This window comes from Macrotis lagotis, chromosome 2 (genome assembly GCF_037893015.1).
Source record: "Macrotis lagotis isolate mMagLag1 chromosome 2, bilby.v1.9.chrom.fasta, whole genome shotgun sequence".
Taxonomy (NCBI): Eukaryota; Metazoa; Chordata; class Mammalia; order Peramelemorphia; family Peramelidae; genus Macrotis; species Macrotis lagotis.
The window spans coordinates 331569164-331594670 of NC_133659.1; the positions used below are offsets into that span (position 1 = coordinate 331569164).

General features: G+C 50.7%; 1 protein-coding gene across 2 annotated transcripts; it reads right to left on the minus strand.

Moving 5' to 3' along the window:
- Positions 1–240: 240 nt before the first annotated feature.
- Positions 241–25414, minus strand: PDGFB (platelet derived growth factor subunit B). 2 transcript variants are annotated; one of them, XM_074226963.1, is made up of 7 exons: positions 25338–25414; positions 14341–14437; positions 10276–10365; positions 9572–9774; positions 8137–8281; positions 5007–5160; positions 241–4000 (listed from the first exon to the last, which is right to left on the minus strand). In XM_074226963.1, exons 1-6 carry the CDS (start codon positions 25392–25394, stop codon positions 5036–5038), a joined length of 717 nt encoding a protein of 238 aa, XP_074083064.1. In that variant the 5' UTR covers positions 25395–25414; the 3' UTR covers positions 241–4000; positions 5007–5035. The 2 variants fall into 2 exon arrangements, with proteins under 2 accessions (XP_074083064.1, XP_074083063.1); XM_074226962.1 differs by having other exon boundaries at positions 9572–9777.
- Positions 25415–25507: the final 93 nt, after the last annotated feature.

Here is a 25507-nt window from a genome sequence, read left to right on the forward strand (position 1 = left end):
GTGGGGGTGGGATAAATCAACAGTGACATGGGACCTCAGCCTGGATGAATAGAAATTTCAGGATCAGAGAGATGGAGAAACCATTGTCTTCTGCTCTGGATTTCTGAGCCAGAATCTGGGCCCCAAGCTCAGTATAGCTTAGGCCCTCTTCCTACTCTCCACAAAGGTGGAAATGAAAGTTTCCCCCAGAGTTGGGGTAGGCCAGATCCCAGATCTTATCTAGCTAAATATAACCCTGGAAATCCGGTTCCTGCTGACCATTGTCTAAACTATATTGCAGAAGTCAGTCTACACTTCATATATATTGCAGAGTTGGGGAAACTGAGGCCCAAATAATTTCTGACTTATCTGATGTCCCATAGGATCTAGGGCTCATGGATTTAGAACTAAGTGGTCATATGGCAAAATCCCCTCATTTTAGAGGAAACCAAGCCAGCCTCTGGCCCTACTTGGGTGTGTATGTGCGTGCGTGCATGTGTGCATCTGTGTGTGTATGTGTGTGTGCGTGCGTGTGTGTGTGTAGGAAGTAATTCTGATTACTCAAAGTAATGACATCCTCATCTGTCCCCTCCATAGTAATTAGAGCTGAAAAGACATTAGAAATATTTTCGATTACTGTTTTGTAGCTATTTTATGGATGAGGCAATTTGGACTCTACGAGGGGAGCAAAGTGTTGTTCAGTCATTTCTGCCTCTTCTCAATCCCATTTAGAGTTTTCTTGGCAGAGATACTTGCAATGGCTTGCCGTTTCCTTCTTCAGCTCATTTTTACAGATGAAGTAACTGAAGTGAAGAGGTGATGTGACTTGCCCAGGGTAACACAAACAGTAAGTATATGAGGCCAGATTTGAACTCAAGAAGATGACGCTTCCTGATTCCAGGCCTGGCACTCTATCCCCTTTATCACCTAGCTGCCCCATGAATTACCCAATATTAATTTAATTCAACATGATGCATTGATTCCTTACTAAGCACTGGGGAGACAAAGGAAATGTAAGTCACAAGCATCAGGGCTAAGATTCAGATTTCAAATCCCCCATTCTTTCCGCTACACTTTTTTTTAGGTTTTTGCAAGGCCATGGGGTTAAGCGGGTTGCCCAAGGCCACATATCTAGGTCATCATTAAGTGTCTGAGGCTGGATTTGAACTCAGGTCCTCCTGACTCCAGGGCCGGTGCTCTATCCACTGTGCCACCTAGCCACCCTCCACTACACTTTTGAGGAGTACCTAAGGTTCTTCCTTCTAGCTCTTGAATGAGGTTCCAAAAAGAAATTTCTGGAATAGAAATCTAGAGGATTCCATGAAAGGCTGGGTGACATACTCCATTTCCAGATGCCAGATCTTTGCATTGGCTGTGCTCCATATCTCTCTCCTTGGCTTCCCTCATATCCTATTGAAAATCCCACCTCTCACAAGAAACCTTCCCGGATTTAGGATTTGGTTAGGATATATTTGTATCTGATTTATTCTGACTCTATCTTGCATGGACCTAACTACTTGCACACCATCTTCCCCATTAGACTGCGTTTCCTCTCTTTGCCCCACCAATGTTTAGCAGTGTCTGACCCAAAGACAGCCCTTAGTAAAAACGTATCCATCACAAGGTGCCTCTTTAGTCCCATGAAAGGCAGAATGTTCTGACAGCCAGAGCTGCCCAAAAGAAGAATGAGCTCCTTTGAAGTAATGAGCTCCTTGACCTGGAAGTATTCAAGTAGAGGTTGGATGACTTCTGGACTTGGGCAGAGAGATGGGACTCCCACATTGTTTAGAGCAGAGGCTGCGAACATGTGGCGAAAACTCCAGAATAAGCGGAACCAGATTAAAATGTAATTGAGAAATATTAAAAATAGAAATATGGGAGGTGTCAAGTTCCCCTGTAATGGAAGACAAATGCCTTCCCAGTGGTGCCCCCCGGAACTGGGGATCCTGTCTGCTCCCATTTCAAGTGATTCCCACTTGTGGGGAGGATGAGTATCCCCATTTGAGGCAAGAATTGAGGTTCAGAGTGGTGGAATGACTTGTCCAGGGTCTCATGGCTATCACATGTCTAAGGCTGGATTTGAACTCATATCTTCCAGACTCCAGGTCCAGGGCTTTATCTATCCATCCTACAACCTTGTATAATATTTATAACTAGGAAGGACTTTTGAGATAAGCTAGTATAATACCCTTATTTTACAGATGGGGAAACTGAGGCCCAGAGAAACCAAGTGACTTCCTAGCTTATTACGAATCAGCAGAGTAGAACCCAGAGCTCTCCTGAGTTCAAATTCAGGTCTCTACTTTGGGGACTAGAATGGAAAGATAAATAGAGTGGCTACACCCCTCTGGGGCCACAGAGACCTAGAGCAAAGGAGTCCTTGGGGAAGGCAGTCAACAGTCTATCGATAACTCTCTGATGGGGGGAGGGGGAACAAAAGTGACAGAGACAGAACTAGTGGATTCATTTGCTTTTGTTTCATATGGTTTGGTTTTTGTTTTTTTTACAACTTTAAATACAGAATATAAATTAATTTTACATTTAAAAAATAAAAGAAAAGCCAAAAAAAATATAATCACCGACTTTACAAACCGAAGGAAGCAGGTTTCTGAGTAGGAGAAAGAGCTGCAGAAATGGGGAAAGATGGGAGGGCAAGCCTGTCCTTTCCGCCCTCCCCCTCCCCAAGTCCTTGCCCCCCCACAACCTTGGGAAGCTGGCCTTGGAAGAAGTCAGAGGATGGCCTTCCTTCAGGACTCAGCAGCCTCTGGGAACTGCCAATGAGGTCTCTGTGGGCCTTCCTCTCTCCCAAGAAGACCTTCTTTGGGGTTCCCCAAAGGAGGCCCAAACAGAGGCCCAAGATTCTCAGGGATGAATTTTTGTTAAAGTTGGACAGGACCTAAGAAGGCATCACGTTTAACCCCCTCATTTTACAGATGGGGAAACGGAGACCATAGAGAGGGCAAAGGACTCGTATAAGGTTACAGGGTTGGGATGAAGTTAGGGGTGGGGTTGCTAATGGGAAGACCAGATGGGCTTCCCACCACATCATTTCTGCTCCCTTTCCTTAGAGGGCCCTCACTCCTGCCCCCAGGGCTTACCTGAGTCAGGGCTGGAGGTGGCTGCCACCCCTCTCCTACTTCATCTAATAGGTGACAGGCTGGGGCTGTGGGAGCATGGGGACTGAGGATGATGTAGGAGAATGAAGGTAGAGGAGGGAAAGAGGGAAAAGGGAAGGGGGGGGAGAGAGGCAAGATAAGGAATTAACCAGACTGGGGCCCACTTCCCTCAACAGGACAGTCTCCAGCCCACCTGAGACAGTGCTCTGAGAAGCAGGAGCTGAGCCTCCAGTCAGCACGACAGGCCACAGGCTGCTCTCCATGGCAAAACCCGCTTCAGAAGAAACCACAGTTTCAAAATTATGTGCAGAAAAAGTGAATTAACCGGGCAGGGGATGGACAGGATGCAGGGAGAGGGGCTGCCTCGTCGACTTCCTTGCTCCTTGGGTATTGGCACCAGGGTGGAGGGCATGGGAAGGTTCTTGCCTGCAGCCCCACCAGTCCAGGACCATGGGATGGCTTTAGGCTCTGGGTGGCCACGTGGCCAGGCCAATGCATCCTCTTGGCTTGATAGGCCAGTGCCTGGAGTCAGGCCCCTACTATAGGTGTCTCATCTATCACCCAGGTGGAGTCTCCAGGAGGAAAGGGGTGATGGGAGAAGAGGCCTCTCTAGCAGAAGGAGGTCTCCATTTCTTCCTTTCCTCTCCGCCAGGACCTTCATTGCCTTTGGGAAGGGTGGTAGCAGTGGTTCAAGGCCTTTGGGAGACCCAGGAGCTGCTGAGCACAGAGGATGTGAGCCAGGGGTGCCATTGAATGGGGAGGGAAAGGAGATCCACTGCAAGGCCGTGAGGCAGGGGAAGCACCATTGGCCATCCGCGTTGGCCACCGAGACGGACAGACAAGAAGAACAATATTCTCATTCCAAGAACCCCATGGGGGCGATACGAGAAATACATTAAATAAACCTGGAAACCAAACAGAGAGGAATGTAGTGGTCAGAGACCCCAGCCTAGCCCAGTTCCAGTTATACCAAAGGGCTCTGGGAAGGAAGCCCCCCACCCCCAAAATGCCAAGTCCTCTGATTCCAGAACCGGAAATCCTTCTACTGTATGGAAAACATTTTGCCAACTTTGAAGTAATACAAAAACTTTTTTCTCTTATGCTTCCTATGGGACCTTGGTTAAGTCTTTTCCTTCTCTTGGGACTCAGATTCACCATCTATACATTGGGAAAGGGGATAGCCCATTTCCCTTTGAAATCATTTCTTGCATTATTAGCTCTATAAGTCTGTAATTTATGATCCCAAGAGTCACCTTGGCTTTGTGGGACAGAGCTCAGGGTCAGTGGGGATTCAGGGAAGGTTCAGGAGATCAATCAGTCAGAAGGGGGGTCCTCTAAGACATAAATTCTAGAAGAAGTAGGGACAGGATTGTCCTGAGGGTAAAGCACCCTAGGGTGTCTTGGTGGGGCTGGCACTCTTGAAGAGTGCTGAATTTGTAAAGGAAGAGTGGGGGTGAGGAATGAGGGGGTGCCTTGTAAAACAAGGCTTATGGTCTTGCATAATTAAATTATACTTTTGGTGACTGTTGTGGGAGAAATGATGGGGCGGGGGCTAGGCCTGGGGGGAATAGGGCTGCATCTACAAATATACAGAGGACTGTAGGGGGAGAAGTCCTTTGACCATTTGACCATTAGTATTGTCTAGTCTACCCTTCTCACATTATAGAAAACGGAGGCTCCATAGAGGGAAAGAGACTGGTCCAAGGTCACACAGGGATTTAGTGGAACAGTTGAGATTGGAGCCTCTGGTTTCAAACCCATCACTCCTTCCACTATGCTCTCTACTTTAGCCCATTTTCCAAGGAAAGGTCAATGGGTTCCAGTGCTCAGGGACACCTAGAGACAGGGGGTTTTCTGACTCATGCCTTCCTGTTCCCCATCCTTTACCATTACCTGCCCCCCATCCTTTACCTGCCCATCATGCTCCCTGGCGGGTGCCCCTATGCTCCGAGGCTCTCCTTCAGGGCTGTCTTGTCATGGGTGTGCTTGAACTTTCGGTGCTTCCCTTTGGGTGGTCGTCGGATTCGAACCCTCCGCACTGTCACCTTGTTTGGGGTGGACCCACCTGTTCAAAAGGACAGAGAAAAAAAAACCTGTTATTTTACTTGTGTCAAAGGGAGTGAAGAAGTAACTGTACTGTGTCTCTACACAGACTAGACTATGAGCAAGAACCAGAAGTAATTGAGCTCAACCCCAAAACATAAATCACCTGGGAAAGGATTTCCCATGTGATAAGAATTTCTGGGAAAATTGGACAGCAGTATGGCATAAATTAGGGTTAAACCAACATCTTAGGTCTTATTCCATAGCAATCTCAAAGAGGGAACATGACCTGAATTTTAAAGGTCAGATTAAGTCCCTTTCACAGCTGTGGTTGAATATAATTGCTAAAAATATAAACATGGAATCGATGTGATTACAAAAGGTAAAATGGATACATTTGATTTGGGAATTTGAAAAGCTTTTGCATGAATAAAATTAATATAACTAGACTAAGAAGGAAAGCAGGTGACTGGAAAGAAATCATTCCATCAATCCAATGACTTTTCCTTGGAAAATGGGCTAAAGTAGAGAGCATAGTGGAAGGAGTGACGGGTTTGAAGCCAGAGGCTCCAATCTCAATTGTTCCATTAAGTCCCTGTGTGACCTTGGGCCAGTCTCTTTCCCTTTATGGAGCCTCAATTTTCTATAATGTGGGAAGGGTAGACTAGACAAAGCTAATGGCCAGTATTTCTGATAAGGGTCATATATACAAGAACCAGTATGAAAGCTATTCCCCAATAGATAAATGGTCAAGGAATGTGAACAAACAATTCTCAAAAGAACTGCAAACTATTAACAATTACATGAAAGAATATTTAAAATCACTAATAATAAGACAAATGCAAATCAAAACACCATATGAACCCAACACAAGAGGATAAAAATGGGAACCAAGGGGTGTTGGAGGGGCTATGGAAAGGCTGAAACCACTCTGGGAAATCAATTTGACCATACTTGAAGAAAGCGTCTACAATATCCATGCTCTCTGATCCAAAGATAGTCCACAGTGCTAGGTTTATAACCCATAGAGGCCAGTGACAAAAGAAAAGCTCTGTATACATCAACATTTTTATAACACTCCCTTTGGTGGTAGCAAAGAATTGGAAACAAAGGAGATGCCCTTTGTTTGTAGAATGACCAAACTAATGGTGGTAAATGGCTTTTGTTTTCTTTTTTTTATTCTTTGGTATCAAGGATACTATCTGAAAGGGAAAAAAAGAATAATCTAGGAAATGAAGGTGATCTAAAAATAAAAGTTATCAAATTTATTCTAAGAACTCTCAAGAATATTACAAACACACACACACACATAGACAGTGTGGTGTCTTTGTAGAATCAGATTTCCCAGTGGGTCCCTGATGGAGGGACTTACTTCATTTAATTCAACTCAATGGGAATATGCAAACCTTTGGGTGCCTAATATTGTCCTAGAAGATAGGGCTGCATATATGAAAAAACAAACAGTCCCTGCCTTCAAGGAGCTTACATTCTTTTAAAAAATTTTTTATTTTTTTATTTTTTTTTTAGTTTTTGACAGGCAATGGGGTTAAGTGGCTTGCCCAAGGCCACACAGCTAAGCAATTATTAAGTGTCTGAGGCTGGACTTGAACTCAGGTACTCCTGACTCCAAGGCCAGTGCTCTATCCACTGCACCACCTAGCCCCCTCATCTTTCCTTTTCATGAGATGGTCACTCTTACAAAGCCCGAGCAGATCCTAACCACTAATCTGTAGTCATTTTTCAGTTGTGTCTCTGTGACTCCATCTGAGGTTGTCTTGGCAAAATGATTAGAGTGCTTTGCCCTTTCCTACTACAGACTATTTTTACAGATGAGGAAACTGAGTCAAGTGGAGTGAAGTGATTTGCCCAACGGCAGGTCCATTGCATCACCTAGCATCCCCCTAGCCAGCAATAGGGAGTGCTATAATCCCCCTGAGACCAGTTCTCAGAGAGGCCAAGATATTTGCCTAAAGTCACAGTTAATTCCTATTTGAGCAGATGGATGGGATAACAGAATGTCAAATCTGGGAGGGATCTTGGAGATCACCTCATTTCCTCATTTTACACATGAGAAAACTGAGCCCAAAGACACAATGATTCAAAGTCCCAGTTCTCTGTCCTTCTCACCCCATCACTTCTCTTTACAGAGATGTAGCTTAATAAATGGCAAACAATTCCAGTTCGACAAATAGCAGCCCGTTGTGGGACCTTAGGAATGACTGATGGCAGCGTCAGACAAAGGGAGTAGAGGGCATTAAGGCAACTGGATAAAGTTCTGGGCCTGGAATAAGGAAGACCTGAGTTCAAATTCAGCCTCATACATTTACAAGCTATGTGGCCCTGGGCAAATCACTTCACTTCTGTCTGCCTCAGTTTACTTTTCAGGGTTGTGAGGATCAAATGAAATAGTATTTATTTTTTTTTTAATTTCTCAAATTGGAAATTGTATGTTTAATAAGGTCCAATAATCAGAATAAGAACACAAACATCTCTTCCCCTGAAATTTGAATCTATCATCATTGTTGAGTTGACAAAGGTTGTTATGAATAAAATGTGGCCTCTGCTCTCTTCTACGTTAAGTGGGATGAGAGTGATAACTGCGAGTTGTAAGATAAGAAGTCAAATTTTACAAAAATCTGCAGAGGACCAGCCACAAAGTCATGGATTATGAAATAATATTTGTAAAGCTCAGCAATCCTCAAAGTGATATAGAAATGTTTGTATCCTCTAAGTTTTAAAATGAATGTTAAAAATTATTTTTATATGTAACCAGGGAAAAAGAATATACTAAATAAATAAGTGAATTTCAAAAAAAAAAAGAAATGTTTATTGTCAGGATGATGACAATGTTGTCACTGAATTTGATCATCATGATGATGAATTTGGACATCTGCCTCCAAGGATCCAGGACTCTGATATTCACCCCCCACCCCAGCTTCTGGTATCCCTGGGCACCTCTGGCTGCCCTCATGAGCTCCTCAGGAAAAGAGTCCAGTACCTCTGTTTCCCTGGGTGCCTCCAGAGCTTGAGGGTAAAGACCGAGGGCCTGCTATCGTTTCACACTTGCAGGCTAGGTGGTCCTCCAAGGTCACTGTCACCTTCTTGAAGGTCGGCTTCTTCCGCACAATTTCTATCTTCCTGACCTGGAGGAGATTGGTGGAAATAAGAACGGAGCAGCGAGGACTTGATATCTCCCAATATCTCCCTTTCCTCCTTTATTGGAGTCCAAGCTCCACCCTTCTCTTCATTTTTTTCCACCAAACAAGACAGCCCACCAGTGCAAAGGCCCCCTAAGGAAGCGGGAAAGGCATTTCCATTGCTGAAGGACTAAAAACGCAGATGGTGAGCTATCCTCACTCCTGTGATCCCTAAAGTGCCAGCCAAGCTCACAGGGGTTGACTGGGGGCGGGGCAGGGATGTGAGGGATGGGGCAGGTGGCTGTCTGGGAGGAAGTGTGGGGGAGCCCACTTGTCAAGGGTTTGGTCAGCTGTCAAGTGTGTGTTTCCAGATGGCTGGAGGGGGAATCCATCAGGGAGAAGTAAATGGTTGTCCTAGGGAACACTCCAGCTGGTGAGGACCTCAAGTTGGGTGAGGGAGTGGAATGGGCAGAAGGGTATTGGGAAAAGGGTTTGGGGGGGCCTGGGAGCTGCTCAAAGGGTCATTATCACCCACTGAGTTCCCTCTTAATAAGGAAAGTGAAACAGCCCTGGGAAGTCTAGAGGTGGTAGGAGCCAACAAAGAGATAGCGGAGGAAGAAGGGGAAGGAGCCTAGACTCTCCAGTCTCCTTCCGATCTCAGTCCAGGTACTCCCTGGGGCAGGATATTGCACCTCGAAGACCCTTAATAGATCCTTACTGAATGGGTGGATGGATAATTTATATTATGCAGCATGTTATAGCTTACAACATTCCCTTCTTAGAATAGTAATAGTAATAGTAATAATAATGATAATGATAATAGCGAGCACTGATTATCAGATTATGATATGATTATCTCATTGGATCCTCACAACAAACCTGGGAGCTAGGTGTCATTACTATCTTTATTTTACAGATGGGGGAACTGAGTCATTCAGAGGTGAAGTGACTTGCCCAAAGTCACACAGCTGATAAGTGCCTAAAAGCCAGATTTGAACTTGGGTCTTCCTGATTCTAAGTTTAGTACTCTATCCATTGGACCATCCAGTTGCCCCTAGAGCCCCACAGCATTCCTAATGATCAGGATTTGAGGATAGAGAGAACCTTCAGGATCCTATAGTCCAAGTCTCCCAATTTAAAGATAGGACTATGGAAACCAAGGAAAGCCCTAAATTTGTAGGCCATACAGCCCTCAACTTCTTCAAGTTTTTCTGTGAAGGGCTCTGTGCACCACGAGAAAGAAGAACATGCCATTCTTGGAGCCCAGCTGGGCAGGACGCAGCCGGAGACACACACCTGTACGTGCCTCAGTTGCACCTGGGTGGGGCGACACTGGACATTGCGGTTGTTACAGCAGCCAGAACATCTCTGCACCTCCACACAGGGCGGCCACACCAGGAAGTTGGCATTGGTCCGGTCGATGAGGCGCCGGGAGATCTCAAATACCTCCGTCCGGGTCTTGCACTCTGCAATCATGGCTGGCTCTGCCACGGTCACAGCTGCTAGGAAAGAGGAGCGCGTGGCTATTAGACGGAGTCAGCATCTTGGACCCGAAAAGGACCCTGGGGCTCAACCCCCACACTTCGTAGATGAAGAAGCTGAGACCCAGACAAGTTAAGCGACTTGTCCAGGGAAACACAGATTAGGAATTCCTGTGCCAGTCTTCTGAGTCCAAATGGGGGTTCTGAACAGAAAGGCTGGTGGCGTCACCAAATGCCATCCTCCTTCCCCAGGAAATCCCAACAGTATTGACTTAGAGTTGGAAGGGACCTTTGGGATCATTCAGTCCAGTCCCTGCATTATACAGAAATACTGTGATCTGACCAAGATCAACACCTAGGAAGCAGCGGGGTCTAGATTCGAATCTGGGTCCTTAGACCTTCCAAAAGGAGGAATTCTTTTGTGTCTAACAAGCTTCTTCATCAGGGCAGGCAGGAAGGGAGCAAACCATTGGGGTCTCCCTAGATCCTCCAGGTCCCAGGCTACCCTTCCCTTCTTACCCACACTCCTCCTTTCCCGAGACAGGATGACCGGTTCACTTGGGAAATGCGCCTGGGTCAGATTCAGGTCCAGTTCGGCCACATCCTCCTCTGCAAGAGAAAGACTTCTTCAGATACTCTTGTTTCTCAAGATCAGGACTGGGCGACGGGGCTGTTGGGTTCAGGGACCGGAATCTGGAGATCAAAGAACCTGCATCCTCTCTCCCTGGCCATTAACTTTCCCACGGTTGGTACCATCAGGTACAACTAGTGCATTGTGGGAGAGCAGAAAATGCTCCAACCTGAGCCAGGTGGCGTGGGGTTGCTGCCTGTGAGACTCTGAACGAGTCACTTCCCCCCTCTGGCTTCATCTTCCTCATCCATCAAGTGAGAGACCTCTGGAGCTAGGATCCTAGGAGCCTCTTCTATCCCAGGTAACTCCCTATCCCTAAATGGGATTTGGGGGAGAGAGAGAGGGAGACTTGCAAAAAAAAAAAACTGAGAAGGGTGGAGGCGCCAGTTCCAGGGTTGGTAGAGTCAACTCTTCTTCCCCTGGGGCTGCCAACCCCACCCTCAGTCAGAGAGTCACATTTTTGGCCAGAACCCATAGAAATGGAGTTAAAAATAGCCCTTCCCCTCTGCTACTGTAAGTGAAACCTCCGGTCCCCCAGGCCAGGCGGGTGCGAGGACCCTGAGTATTCCCTTGTTTCCAGTGCCCTCATCTATCCCTGCTTTCCCATAGGAAGTGCTGAATGGAGAAATTCCCAGAATCCCCAGGGGGGCTGAAGTTGGGCGTGGGGTGGGGAGAGAGGGAAGGGCGGTCTTGCTTTTGGCCCTTCCTTAGAGCCGGGCATGGGCTGCTTTGGGAAGATTTCTCCCAGCAGAGGGCCTTCCCAGGGCGGCCTGGACTGGACTTTGGTATTGGGGGTCGGTGCTTTTGTTCCCCCCCATAGATGGAAGATTCTAGTATGAATGAAGAGCACGTCGGTTGAGTAGGTCAACTCTACGGATCATTACGTTCTGCTGAGAACTAGAAAGTTCACAAGACTAACAGGCTGCATCTGCTACAGAGACTTGGGGGTCCTTTCCAAAGGAATGACTGCTTCTCATTGACCTCATTTTACAGATGGAGAACCTGAAGCTCGGATTGAAACACCTTGCCCAGCCCTGCGTCTCTGGCCTCCAAGAATCCTGCCTTTCTAAGACTGGGAGTAGAGGGTAGAATCTACTCTCAGAATGGGTTCCCAAGTTGGGTCTCCAGCCCTCCCCTCAACTCAGACAGGCTCCAGCCCAAGTCTACCAAGCTGGTTTGGATGGTGGTTAGAGGTGGAAGGTAAAGTGGGCTTTAGACCAGAATTCTACCACCACCTTCCAAGCCTTTGACTGGTCATCATATGGAGAATCTTTCATTCTTGGAATCCCAAAGAATTCTTGGAATTGCTGCTTCCTTTGAAGACCCAAGGGCCTCTTCCAAGAAGCCTTTCCTGTGTCATCAAGCTGTACCTTACAGGGTCCAAGACCTCTAAGGAACATGTCTAGACCAACCCTATTCACTTTAAAGACAAGGACACAGGGGCAGCTAGGTGGTGTAGTGGATGGAGCACCAGCCCTGGAGTCAGGAGGACCAGCCTCAGACACTCAATAATCCCCTAGCTGTATGACCTTGGGCAAGTCACTTAACCCCATTGCCTAGCCAAAAAAATAAAAAGACAAGGACATGGGGAGCTTCCCTAAGTCAACTGTTGAGAAGGATTGAAGCATTAAAGACACATCCTCTGAGGCCAAGGTCAGAGATCTATAAACATGTAGCTTCTCCCCATCCCCACTGTAGAACAGAAGCTCACAGAGGGCAGTGAATGTTTTGATAGGGTCTTTGTTGCCCCATCACCCAGCTCAATGCTCAATAAATTGTTTTTGGCTGATTAATAATAATAATACTAATAGCGACCACTGCTTCTAGAACCTGCTAAGTTCCAGTCACATAGTGAGTCCTTTATGATTGTGATTTCATTTGATCCTCATAACAACTCTACTTTTCGTCTCCCCATTTTCCAGATGATCGCCATCAAGGGGGGAGGGGTTTCAAAGGACCATAGACCAGCTCAACCATTCAGTTCTTAGAGAAAGGGAAATGACTCGCCCAAGGAGATGTGGGTAAACTGTGCCAGGTCAGGTCATTTTTCTCCTTCTATGCCACTCCCTCTTTAGGTGAGGTGGGTTCCAATGCCAGTCTTAGGACTCAGGCCCCGTGTCTCTGGACCTCAGGAAAGGAGGGGGCTACATGTCTCTAAACCCCGGGCTTCCTGACCCACTCCCACCCTTGTAGCACTCCCTCTGGCACCTTCTCTGGCCATGCATGGCCCTGCTCAGAATTCCACCTAGACAGGTCCCCTGAGGCCAAGATTCTAGCCCCCACCTCCAGTCAGTTAGCCTGCTCTCTCAGGGGAATCTGTTTTAGCCAAAGTCCTGCTGGATGCATTTCCGGCCTCCCAATGAGTCCCCTGACAGTGTCTGTCTGTCTGTCCCCACCTTCCTGTCTCCTTTCGTTTTCCTCCTCTCTGGTCTACACCAGGGAGGTTTCTCTGGGGTTTGAGGAAAGTGGGAGAAGTATAGAGAGATGAATTCACTTAGAGAGAGAATTGGTGGTTAGGCCAAGAAGTGGTGTGCTGCCCTTCTGGGCCCCGCCAGCCGCCACCCTATTCTACCACCCTGCTCCCTGTGGGTGGGTGGACGGTGAGGAGGCCGGGAGGCAGCTGGGAGGTGGAGGAGGTCCTGAGAGCAGAAGGGCGGCTAAATTTGGAAGCTGCCCATTGTGTGGCCAGGGTCGCAAGGGCCCGGGCCTGAGGAGGGGCTGGAGGAGACCGCCGTTGGGTGGGGAGCCCCTGTCTCCTCTGTATGGGGCAAACAATAGGTGAGCACAGCTGCTGCCCCCTCCTGCTCCCCCCCCCCACCAAGAGCGGGCCAGTTTGAAAGGGAGTTAGGATGCCTTTGAGAGGACGCCAGTGGGCCGCCTGGTAATGGGAACAAAGGGAGGAAATGCTGGTCCCCCATAGATAGTGGCTCGGCAAGGATCACAAAACTACAAACAGACAAAACCCTAGAGAGAAGGAGAGCTGGGGGAGGAGAATGGAATTTACCCTGAAGACTGAGTTTATAAATACATTCCTGACCCTGCCCGTTGGCCCTGGCACGAGTGTGCCAGGGAACACGTGCCTGAGATCTGGGCTCTGGCTGGGGCAGGGTTGCCCTCAGGCTTAGCCAGGTGTCCCCAAGAGACCTCAGAGATTGGGCTAGTGGCCAGCCCAGAGAGGGCAACTCTCCTACCTAGAGATGCCATCTGCTCCCCTCCCCAGCTTCCAAACACACCTGGGGCAGAGAGACATCACTTTGGCTAACATTTAAACTGAAGTTTGACAGGGTGTGAAGTGACTTGCCCAGGGTCACAAGAATAGTAAATACTGTAGCTTTCCACCCTCCCCACCCCCAAACCACCCTACTTCTCTTGGCACATCATTTGCCCATCCTCTACCCCCCAGATCAGCTCTTCTTCTGCCTCTCTGTTATGGATCCTCTGTCCAGTCCTTAAATCAAGGTGGGTTTTTCTTTTGTCCTATCTCCCCATGCCCAGGTGCCTGTCCTGCCCTGCTCTGTCCAGCTATGAATGGGTCCCAGGGAAGGTGGCGTCAGGAACCTGCTCTATGAATGGGTCCCGGGGAAGGTGGGATCTGGTACCTGATCTATGAATGGGTCCCGGGGAAGGTGAGGTCAGGAACCTGCTCTATGAATGGGTCCCAGGGAAAGCTAGGGCCAGGCTGCAACCATCCCCATTGTGAAGGAATTTGAACTGTGAGGATCATGGGTTTAGAACTAGAAGAAATATTGGAAGTAAGATAAACTTCCTCATTTTACAAATGAGGAAACTGAGGTTTAGAGGAAATGACTAGTTCAAGATCACATGGATTCTAAATGGTGATGCCTTGGATTCTGAGCCATGGGCCATGCTACTCTGGGCTAGGACACTGTGTCTGCAGCAGGGGGTAAGGAGGAGAGAGGAAGGGGCAGGATGCCCAGGCAGATTGGATTTACCTACGGAGTCTATTCGCAGCAGGTGCTGGAGGTCACTGATGGATCGGAGCGAGGGATGGCTGAGCAGCTCATAGATCTCCTCAGGAATGGGGTCCCCCTGCCAGGCAAAGACACAAACAGGAAGACATAAGCTTTGAAGTGGGGGGAGGGCAACCACCCTCCCCTGGAGTGGGTCATACCTGGCCAGTTGGCCCAGTGTGGGCAATGGGAGATTGGGAAGAGCCAGCTGGGGTCAGAGGGTGGATTGGGGATAAGGGAAAGCAAAGGCAAGGCCAGAAGATTCAGGGGAATGGTTGAGCTCTGGGGTCCTGAACAGGTCCCAAAAGGGAAGCCATGACGGAGGTAGGACTTGCATTCAGGTCCAGGCTCTGCCATTCACTAGCTGTGAGACCTTGGCCAAATCACTTCCTTAGCCTTAATTTTCCTCATTTTCCTCATGGGCTAGATGACATCTAAGGTCCCTGCCATTTCCAGATCCCTTTAAAGGAATGGAGATGGACGGGAGGTCAGTTTGACACCTATTTTTTCTAGATGCATCCAGATTATCCCTAGGATAAACAACAGGAGCTCTTCAGCCTGGCATGGGAGGTCTGACCTACACTGTTATCTACCAGCCACTGTTCACTGAGGCAGGCTGGCTTGCCAGCTGTACCCTGAGCTGTCTGGATCTATCCCTCTTGGGCCTGGAATGCTCTTGTTCTTCCCCTACCCTTACTGAAAACCTTTTCTCCCTTCAAGGCCCAGCTCAGGGGCTGCCTCCTTTGTGACGCTCTGCCCAATTCCGATCTTCTCCATCCTCATATTTGCCTAGGAACCACCCCTCAGATCTCTCCTTTGGCCCTCCCTCACTCTACTTTGCTACATTCTTTGTCTTTCATTTGTTTTTTTTTTTTTTTGCAAGGCAATGAGGTTAAATGACTTGCCCAAGGTCACACCACCAGGGGATTATTAAGTGTCTGAGGCTGGATTTGAACTCAAGTCCCCCTGACTCCAGGGCTGATTGATGCTCTATTCACTGGGCCACCTAGCTGCCCCTGTAACATTCTTTGGATTCATGGAAGGCTCTCTAGAGGAGAGCTACCTCCAACCTTCAGCTCTCAGGTTAGAAAGCGGAGGCCCAGAGATCACTGGTCAAGCCTGGAAGGGGCCTTGGGTCGTCTAGCCCATTTTGCAGGTGAGGAAATTGGCCTGTGGACATGCTTCATCCCCATCACTGGATGGTCAGTTCCTCGAGGACAAGGCTTATGCTCTTTCTAGGATTATACATTTAGAGTTGGAAGGAACCATTTAGCTCAAATGTCTCATTTTCCAGATAAGAAAACAAAGGCTCAGGGAAAAGTGACTTAGCCAAGGTCATTTGGGTAATAACCAGCAGAACAAGATTTTAAAGCCAGGTCTTCTTTCCCCAAATCTCTTCATTTCCCCCCCGAAGCTCAAAACCCCCCATGCTTTTTTCCCTTTTGTCTCCCCATCATTTAATAAGTGCTTATCATCGAAAATATAGGCAGACAGGCCTCTTGTAGGAGAGGGGAGCTCTTTTCCCAGGTACCCCCGAGGCCTGAAACCTGCCTTCTCCCAATGTCCAGCCAAGACTATTTTCAGAGCACTGCTCTGGCCTCTCCCCACAAGCACATGAAACCGAATAAGGGGGCAAACCATTTGCCACCCGTGGCCCAGTTTCTTCCAGGGATGCCATCCATCCTACAATATCACAAGCATCCAGGGGCCATATGACATCATTGGCCATCCTGGGCCATATCACATGGGATTCGGGTTTCACAAGCCACAGTGGGTTGGGGGCAGCCCCCAGCATTCCACACAGTGGGGGGGGGGGGAGGAGAGGAGAGGAAGTGAGGGCAAAAGAAGGGCTCAGGGCCCAAGCTCAGTCTCCAAAGGAGAGAGAGAAAGGAGGGATGGATGAGCTTGGATTCCTCCTGTATGGGAGACACTGCTCTTTCAATTGCCACCTAATTATATTGTTGGGAAAAGAAGGATCTCACAGGCCATGGGGACCCACAGGTTTCTCTCCCACCTCGATTTACTAGATGCTGATTGCAAGGGTCTAGGGAAGGGAACCTTCTCTGCAAACATTTCCTCTGTTTGGAAGGTTCTTTTCAATTGAAGATGCCCATCTCCATCTCACTGGGGTATAGGAAAGGTTCTCTCTCTGTCTCTCTGTCTCTGTCTCTCTGTCTTTGTCTCTGTCTTACACACACACACACACACACACACACACACACACACACACAGAGACACACAGACTCTTATCTCTCCAGGGATCACTCAGATACCTCACTATCTTGTTTTTAGCTTGAACGTGTTCTCAGAGTCTCAAGAGCCTAGATGAAGCTCTGAAAGGTCCCTAGGGGAGATGTTGTCCAACCCCCTTGTTTTACAGATAAGGAAACCAAGGCCCAGGAAGGTGAAACACTTTACACGAACTTGCATGGATAGGAAGCATCGAGGGCAGGATTCCAACCATGGGGCATACCCCATGACACCTCCCTCATGGTAACAGCTAGCATTCACCCAGCTTTGCATCTGCCATCCAGTCCTTCTAATAACCCTGTGAGGAAGGAGGTAGACTGGGCATTCTGGAAAAGGAGACTGATGGTCAGAGGGGCCCCATAGCCGTTAAGAATGAGATTGAGGATCTAGGGCTCCTCTATGGAATGGGAGCACCCTGAAGGCAGAGCATGACACGCAGTGGTGGATTAATAGATGCTTGCTGAATACAATACACAAAACCTCATCTCATTTTGCTACTGAAAAGACTGAGGCCCGGGGAAGGGACTTGCCCAAGGTCACACGACCAGACTACTACACCTGGCTGTGGTCAGGCCCGGGCTTTTCGTTGTCTTCCAACCCCCAGCAGCTCAGGACAGACCTCCCAACAGAGCAGACACAGAGTAAATGTTGACTGACTCAAGCTTTGGTTCATGTTTAGTTAAGGCTGGAAGGAGGGTGGGGCGCAAGGGGGGGAGGAGTTGTTTTCCCATGACTTGGCTTTACAAACACAGGCTGAGATGGGGTAGGGAAGGGAGCCTGGGCAGAGGGTAGAGCTCTGGGAACTGCAGGGTCTGCCGAGGCAGGAACTTAGTTGCCCAAGGTTCAGCCCAGCCTGGGCTCTAAGGCCTGAGGGGGAAGGGGCAGTAGAGAAGAGCAGGAGATGCTGGGAGTGGCAAGTTCCAGTCTGACTCCCAGACTGTTACCTGGCAGCATCAGAGCAAAGCATAGGGACATGAGAGGGGGAGGACCTGGGTGGTCCAGGTATGCCCCCTAACCCTGAGACAGCATGGACAGGACAAGGGGCCTCCCCATTCACATACTTCGTCAATGAGAGGATTTTAGGCAAGGTACATCTTTCTTGTCAGCTGCGACTATGCCCCCCCCTCCTCTGAGACCACCTTTTCCCCCTTCCATATACATCTAGAGACACCTTATCCCCCCCTTAGACCAGGAGAGCTCCCTGAGAGTGGAGCCTGGCTTTTGCCTATTTTCGTATTCCAGGCCCTGATACACCAGAGGTCCCTAATAAATACTTGATGACTGACAAAAGATTTGGATCCAACGGATCTTTGAAATCCTTTCCAACTTGGATATTCTTCAATATTACTAGCCTATGCTCTAAGGTTCCTCCAGATCTGCCATTCTCTGTTCTAAGGATATCCCGTGTTCTAAGCTCTGACATCATAGCTTTCCTTCTCCACCACTGGATCCAGGAATCCACCAAGGACGATCACTCCTACCTCCAAACTGCTCCTACTAGCTCTCCCTTCTGGATCACCTGAAATATACCACCTCATTGATCCTCAGAACAACCCTAGGAAGCATGTGCGGTTGGCACCACAAGAAGGTTGTGCCCCTGTTACTTGCTAGTAAGGGTCTGAAGCAGCTTTTGAATTCAAGACTTTTGGGTGCAAATTCAAAATTCTCCCCCCCCCACTCAGTGTACCAACCATGTGATTGTGGAATGTATTACCTTATCCCCTTCTCTCTCTGAAATGCCTCTTGGAATGGTGGCCAACACTTGCGTGCCCCACTCCTAGTGGATCTCCTGAGTTCAGGGGTTCTGGGCTATAGGCAGGTTTAAAGCCATTCAGAAGTCCTCTCCAAGCCACCCGCTGTGGCTGGGCGGAGGGAGGCGCACTGGGCTTGGATAAGGAAGTACAAACTAGATCAAGTGGGAAACGTCAAAGCAGCCATGTTGAGCCGTGGGGCCAGTCAGGGAACGGTCAGTATACTTTGAGCCTGTTCCCCTCAAAACAAATGAGGTGGAAGAAGAGGAAGATGGGGAGGAAGAAGAAGAAAGAAGAAGGAGGAGGAGGAGAAAGGAGGAAGAGGAGGAGGAAGGAAGGAGGAGGAGGAGGAGGAGAAAGGAGGAAGAGGAGGAAGGAGAAAAGGAGGAGAGGAGGGGAGAAAGAGAAGAAGAAAGGAAAAAGAAGAAGGAGGAGGAGAAGGAGAAGAAGAAGAAGAAGAAGAAAGTAAGGAGAAGAATGAGGAGGTGAAGAAGAGGACGAAGATAAGAAGGAAGAAGCACTTCTCAACTATGTTCTGCATAGTTTACCCCAATTTCATTGGTCTAACAGAGTCTAACAAAGTCCAATAAAAATATTAGTTGATGGATAACCACAGTTGGAGATCCCAAGACAGCCAATGGGTCAGCAGGGTGATATGGTGGCCAAAGAAGCCCCTTGGATCTTAGGTTCCAATAAGAGGAAGAAGGAGAGTCCAGAACAAGGGTGTTGAGTGCCTTCCTGATCTCTATTCTGACCAAAATACATGTGGAGGGTTGGGTTGAGTTCTACAGCCCACTGTTTAGGAAGGATGTTGACACACTGGCCTCCAGGATGAGGAAGAGAATCATATGATTCTACCATAGAAAGATCATTTGAGGGAAGTGGGAGAACATTAGTCCAAAGAAGGGAAGGATGTAAGAGTTGTCTTGAACGATTGTTATGGATGTCTGCTTGGCCCTGGAGGGCAGAGCAAGAAACAACGAGTAGAAATTATGGGGAAATGGGACTAAGCTCCTAGGAAGGGAAAACTCCTTAACCTTGAGAGCTGTATTCCAGCAGAGCAGGCCTTGGGGATTCTGTTCCATGGCCAGAAGGCTAAGTGACTGTGTATGGGACCCAGGTTGCAGAGGCATGTCAGTTCAGGAACTGGTGAGGCCTCATGCTCCCCCAGAGCCCACCTAGCTCTGAGATTCAGTGGTCACCCAAGGATGATAAGGATGGTAAGGAGCCAAGAACAGATGCTGCTTCGTGGACCTACCTAGATCTGTGCCACCCCACATTCCGCTGCTAATGGCCTCCAATAAGAGGCCACACTCAATCACCAGAATGGCACTACCCCAAGCTACCAGTTTCCTTCTGGACTGTGGGGAGACGAACAATCACAAATTTGGCTTGGATGGCAACCATCGAAGAGAAAGTGATTTGCCCAGGACCACTCAGGTTATAGAGTCTCAAATTCAATCACAGACATAAGCACCTTGACCCCCATTCATCCAGTCTCTTACAAGCACAGACTTCCCCAAGAGCACCGACTGCCAGTGACAGAATTGAGATGTGAACCCATGCACACTGATCCCAATTCCTGCCCTCTTCCCATGGCATCACGATATAACCAGCGCTCCAGGGCAGAGCTTTTAGGATCAGGGACCAGCTTGCTCTGCCTAGCTTGCCTTGGGAGGGGGGAAGATGGCAGGTGCCCAGGTTTCTTGAGAGCAGCTGGTGATTTGACTAACACTGTTAGCACAGCTGGGTTGAAGAGCACCCTCCCTCTCTAGAAAGGACGAGGGGTGTCACTTGGGGTTGGGTGCAAAGAGTGCCAATCCCTGATGTTATCACATGGTTCTACCAGATCCCAGGCCTGGGGTAGTGGCCAGGAGAGGGGCAGGGGTGGGGCGGGCAGGCAGGCAGGTACACAGGCAGGTCCCTGAGGCCGAGCCAGCCACTTGGGCCAAACCAAACAGCGATCTCCTCCCTCCAAGCTGAAGGAGAGAGGCCGCCTGTATCAGGGCAGGTTAATTACCTCTCTCAGAAGGGAAGCCGCCCCATCAAAGAGGCCTGATCCCTCACCCACCTGCTGGGTCCTGCAGCCAAAGCCACACACACTGTGGCTGCCTCTACCTCCACCCCTCCACCACCTGAGCTGGGCGGGGCAGTCTGTGGCTCTCCACCATCCGTGCTTGTTATGTCAAGTCACCTAGGGCACGGCCTACTGGGAAGGAAAGGGGAAATCCCTCATCTCCCTCCTGAAATGATCAGGACACTTTCCCTGGGCTCCTTGGCCCCAACATATTCTCCTTCTCCCTTAAGTATGTCTATGTATTGACTGTATGTCTATGTATTGCATTACCCCCATCAGCCTGTAAGCTCTTGGAGGTGGGGGGGGGGTGACAGTATTTGTTTTCTTATCTCCTCACTCATGGCCTTGCAAAAACATCTATTAGGTACCTGCTCTAGGCCCAAGAGGATATCAAAATAAGCTTGCATGTAAACAGATGGTGCTTAAGAAATGCCTGTTGAGGGGGCAGCTAGGTGGCACAGTGAATAGAGCATGGACCCTGGAGTCAGGAGGACCTGAATTCAAATGTGGCCTCAGACACTTGATACTTACTAGCCCTGTGATCTTGGCCAAGTCACTTAACCCCATTGCCCCACAAAAACAAAACCAAAAAGAATTGCCTGTTGAATGCAACCACTGCCCCAAAGGCCTTAGATTCTGTGTAGTCTTCTCAGACAGTAGCTGGGTAAAATCACAAAACTCCCAACTGGAACTCACCCCAGTCCCTATTCCCTCTGGGGAGGGTGTGGTGGGGTGGGGGCACAGTAAACACCTTTGCTTCTCTGGGCCTTGTCTTCATCTATGAAAGGAGAGAACATTCTCCAAGGTGGCATCCAGAATACCTCCTGATATTCTGAGGCATCTCTGGGGCAACAACCAAGATTTGTAGGCCTGGGCATTTCTACCCTCACCATGCTCCCAGCTCTTGTTTCCTGCCACTGTCTATCTGAAGCCTTGTCACTTTGCCCTTTACAAGATGCTTATGCTCCAATCTCCTGATGGGCAGCTGCTGCCCCATCAGAACTTATGAGACCATCTCCCATCTCCTACCAGGTTCTACTTGGAAGAAGAGAGGAAAAAACCTGGGAACCAAACATACTTCCCCTCTGCTACGGTTGATAGTGGACTACAGCTGCAGAGTAGGGTATACACTATTAGCCAGTTTGTTTGCATTCCAGTACCAGGGAAGGTCCCATAGTGAAGGGAGGAGTGGATGTAGTCTTTGGAAAGTGATTTCTTTTAAAAGAAATCTTTTAAATCTTTTAAAAAGAAAGAAGATACAAATGTTTCTTCCTTCAGTGTAGAGTGAGGCTGCACCCAACCATGGACACTTCACAAGGCCCCTCCATTCTCCAAGCTGGGCAGCTTCTCAGAACAATCAGCTCCCTCACCCAGAGGAGCTACCACAAGCCTTCTTCCTGTTGGGAAGCTCTATATATCAATCTTTCCAAAGGGACCTTTAAACTTCCTTCACTTCCTCTATTCCCACCTCCTGTTTAAAAGATGTCTATCTGTGTTCCTCCTTCTCTGGATGCTGGGGGTAGCTCTCTTCTCTCCAAAGTGTTGGGAGATCCATTCTAGACAGCAGAGAATGCTCAGAGATGGAGTGACATTTGCCTCTCCCCATCTAAGGGCCCACAGTAAAGAAAAACTCACCAAAACTAGATACCCCAAACATCTCCCCCAAACTCCTCTAAGTGACAGTCAAGACAAAAAGTGATTTTAGATTTCATGAAGGGAGTTACTCCATCCAGGATCCCCACCCTTGGGTGCTGCCAGATTGTATCTGGGATATTATGGTCAGTTCAGGAACCCAATTTGGAGATCTCCAGATTAAACTGGAATGGGATGATGATGGCCGTGCCTTATCAGAATCTGTTGGAAGAACCAGGGTTGGTGGGTTGGGAAGAGGAAACATGAAGGCTGACTTCAAGGATTTGGTGGATTGTTAGTGGGAAAGAGGTTAACTTTGTTCTACAAGGCCCCAGGGGAGGCCAAGAGTGATTGGAGGGATGCTTCAGAGAGACAGGTCAGGCGACTTCCCTGCAGAGCCACCCCCGAGGACATCCTCCTGCCTGGAGGTCCTCAAGATTTTGCTTGAAGGATGTGGTAGGAGACCTGCTGTGGAGATATGAGAGGGCCCCTAAGGACCCTTTCATATCTGAGTTTCTGTGACTCAAAAGGGTGCTAATAGGCAGTCCCATGAGGGCTACCGGCATGTTTCCAAGAGTTGGCCTCAGGGGCAGCTAGGTGGGGCAGTGGATAAAGCACCAGCCCTGGAGTCAGGAGGACCTGAGTTCAGATCTGACTTCAGACACTTAATAATGACCTAGCTGTGTGGCCTTGGGCAAGTCACTTCACCCCACTGCCTTGCAAAAAACCCAGAAAAATACAAACAACTTTTCAAGTGTTGGCATCAGCTGATGGCCACACATACAAAAACACTCCCTGAGAGCTGTTTCTCCTACCTGCTTCCTCCCAGACTGACCCCAGAGAAAGGGGACTCTCCTTTTATAATACTTGGAGGTACTGTAAAGACAATCAAAAAACCAAGTCTCTGACTGGCCACTGGCTAGTCCTGGCATGACCCTGGGTCTCAGTTTCCTCATCTGGAGAGCTGGCATAGTGCTGGCTTGAATAGGGTGCCATCCAAGGGGGATGGGCAGGAGAGTTTAATCTTGCCCTTGGGTTAGTATGGGGGTGGAGGGGGGCTAAGCAGCTCCCAACAGAGAAAGGGACCAGGAACTGTGAAAAGCCCCATCCCACTGTGGAACTGCCCCTCAGACTTCCCTACTCTGACCGAACTGAGTTCATTTTAAAAACAAAAAGCAGAACCAGGGGCTAAGGCAGGCACGCCACGAAGCAGCTCCCAGAGGCTCTAGCTCGTCTCTGCCAGTCCCATGCTCCTTCTAGGGAAGCAAACTAAACTAGAATGTCAGCACTTGGAGATCAGCTGGGACACCCCCTTATTTTAGGGAAGTGGCAAGCCCAAAGCCAAGGAGGCAATGGTTTTCCCAAGGTCATGCTGCTCTCAGGGGCAGAACCAGGCTATGGCCCAGAGCTGCTGAACAGAACAGCGGCCTTTCCTAGAGGTCTGGGCATCTTAGAGGAAGCAGCCCCGGCCTCCATTCAAAACCCCCATTTTTCCACCGGCAGACTGGGAGAAAGAGGGCCGATTAAGGCAAGAGAAGCCTCCCATTAGCACCCCGGCGGCTTCAGAGCCTAACTAGCCCAAAGGCCTCCTTTTGTAGCTAGGGAAACTGAGGCTCAGGGAGGTGGGGGGGCTTGTCCCTGGTGCCACTGCTAATATTCCGGAGGGGAAGCGCCTGCCAGGCCTCTCCGGTCCCCCCGCCCCCCGAGCTGTCTGCCATTTCTCCAGGATTCTTTCCCGCCCGACTGCAGTGACAATAATGACAACAACTTCTGCAATCAGCCGGGTCGCAGCGGCCGCCGGACAGCTCGCCGACCGCCGCCCTCCGCCATCATGCCTCGCCTTCCCCGTTTGCCAAGTGATGAAGAGGAGGCCCCAGAGTCAGCGCCTAGCTGCGGCCCCAGACGGCAAGGCCAAGGTTCTGAGGTTCCCCGGACCCGGATGGGGGGGGCGGGGAGAGGAGGAGGAGGGTGATGGAGGAAGCTGCAGGAGGAACCTCCCCTCCCCTGGGAAGCCGGGCAGGACGGGATGGGGTGATGCAGAAGCTGCGGGCGCCCGGGAGCCAGGTAGCCCCGGACGGGACCCACCTGTTGGGGGGGGCCGGGCTGCCCGGACCCCCGCAGCCCCCGCCCCCGCCCCCGCCCCGGGAGGTGCGTGCCCGGCCGCCTGCGGGCGCTGCCAGGCCCAGGAGCGTGCGCGCCCGGCATGCGTGGGTGAGTGGGTCGGGGGCGCCCTTGGGGCGGGGCGGGCCGGGCCCGGGCTGGGGGGGGGGGCCCGGGCCCCCAGCTGCTGCCCCAGGGTGGGGCTTCGGGAGGAGCCGGAGAACAAAAGGAGAGCGCGGGGCTGCGGCGGCGGCGGGTGCGGGGGCCGGCGCGGGGCCCCCCACCCACTCCGCCCGCCCCTTTCCCACCTGGATTCCCGACAGACCCGCCACCTCGCGCCGCGCCGAGCGGGGAAAGTCATCCGGCCTGATCTGTTTTCTCTGCGGCTGAACCCCGGCGGGCAGCCGGCGTGTCCCCCCGCGGGCGAGGCCTGACCCGGGGGGCTGGCGGCCGGGGCGGGGCCGAGGCGCAGGTAGGAGCCGGGGGGGGGCCTCCGACGCCCTCCCGCCTCCGCCCCGGCCCGGCGCATCTCGGCCACCTCGCCCTCTCGGGGCCTCCCCAGCCAAGCCTCGGGGTGCGGGGAGACGAGTCCGCGGGCCCCCGCGGCGCGGCGCCCACCGCACCCCCACCCCCTCCCTTCCCGGGGCGGGGCTTGGACTGCGCCCCACGGGCCGGCGGCACTCCGAGGCTGCGGGTGCCACCTCTGCCTGGGCTACCGGCCCCCTCCCCAGCCCCCCGCCCCCCCACCCCCAGGGGGGGGCAGGTGGGGGGCCAGAACGGAGAGCAGCCGCAGCCCCAACGCCCCCCACCCGGCCTGCGGGAAGGCTTTGGGGGTGCGGCGCGGACAGAGCCTCTGGGGCCCCTTCCCCCAGCTGCGAGAAGGACTTGCTCCTTTTTTCTGACCTGTTGTGGGGTGGGGTGGGGGGAGGCTGGGGGCAACGGGAGGAGGGGAAGAAAGGCGGGGAGCAGCCCCGATCCCGGGTCCAGCTCGGGACCTGGGGGCCGCTCTGGGGCCCCGGGCGGCCGGCACATGCCCACCTGCCGCCCCCGCCCTTGCCGGCCTCCTCGCGTGGCCTGGCATCCTCGCCCTGCGGGCCAGGGCACCGGCGCCGGGGTGGGAAGTTCAGTGGGGGGGGGGGGGCCGGGACGGGGTGGGGCGCCGCACTCACCTGGGTGCTGACCAGAGGCAGGTAGCAGAGCGAGAGGACCAGCGCCCAGCAATGCATGCCCGCGGGGCTCGGGGCGCCCGGGCGCCCGCTGCCAGGCCCGGGGTGCGCGCCGGCGCTCCGCCGCCCTCGGCCCGCTGGCCGCCGGCTCAGGCGCTCGGGCTCTTCCCGCT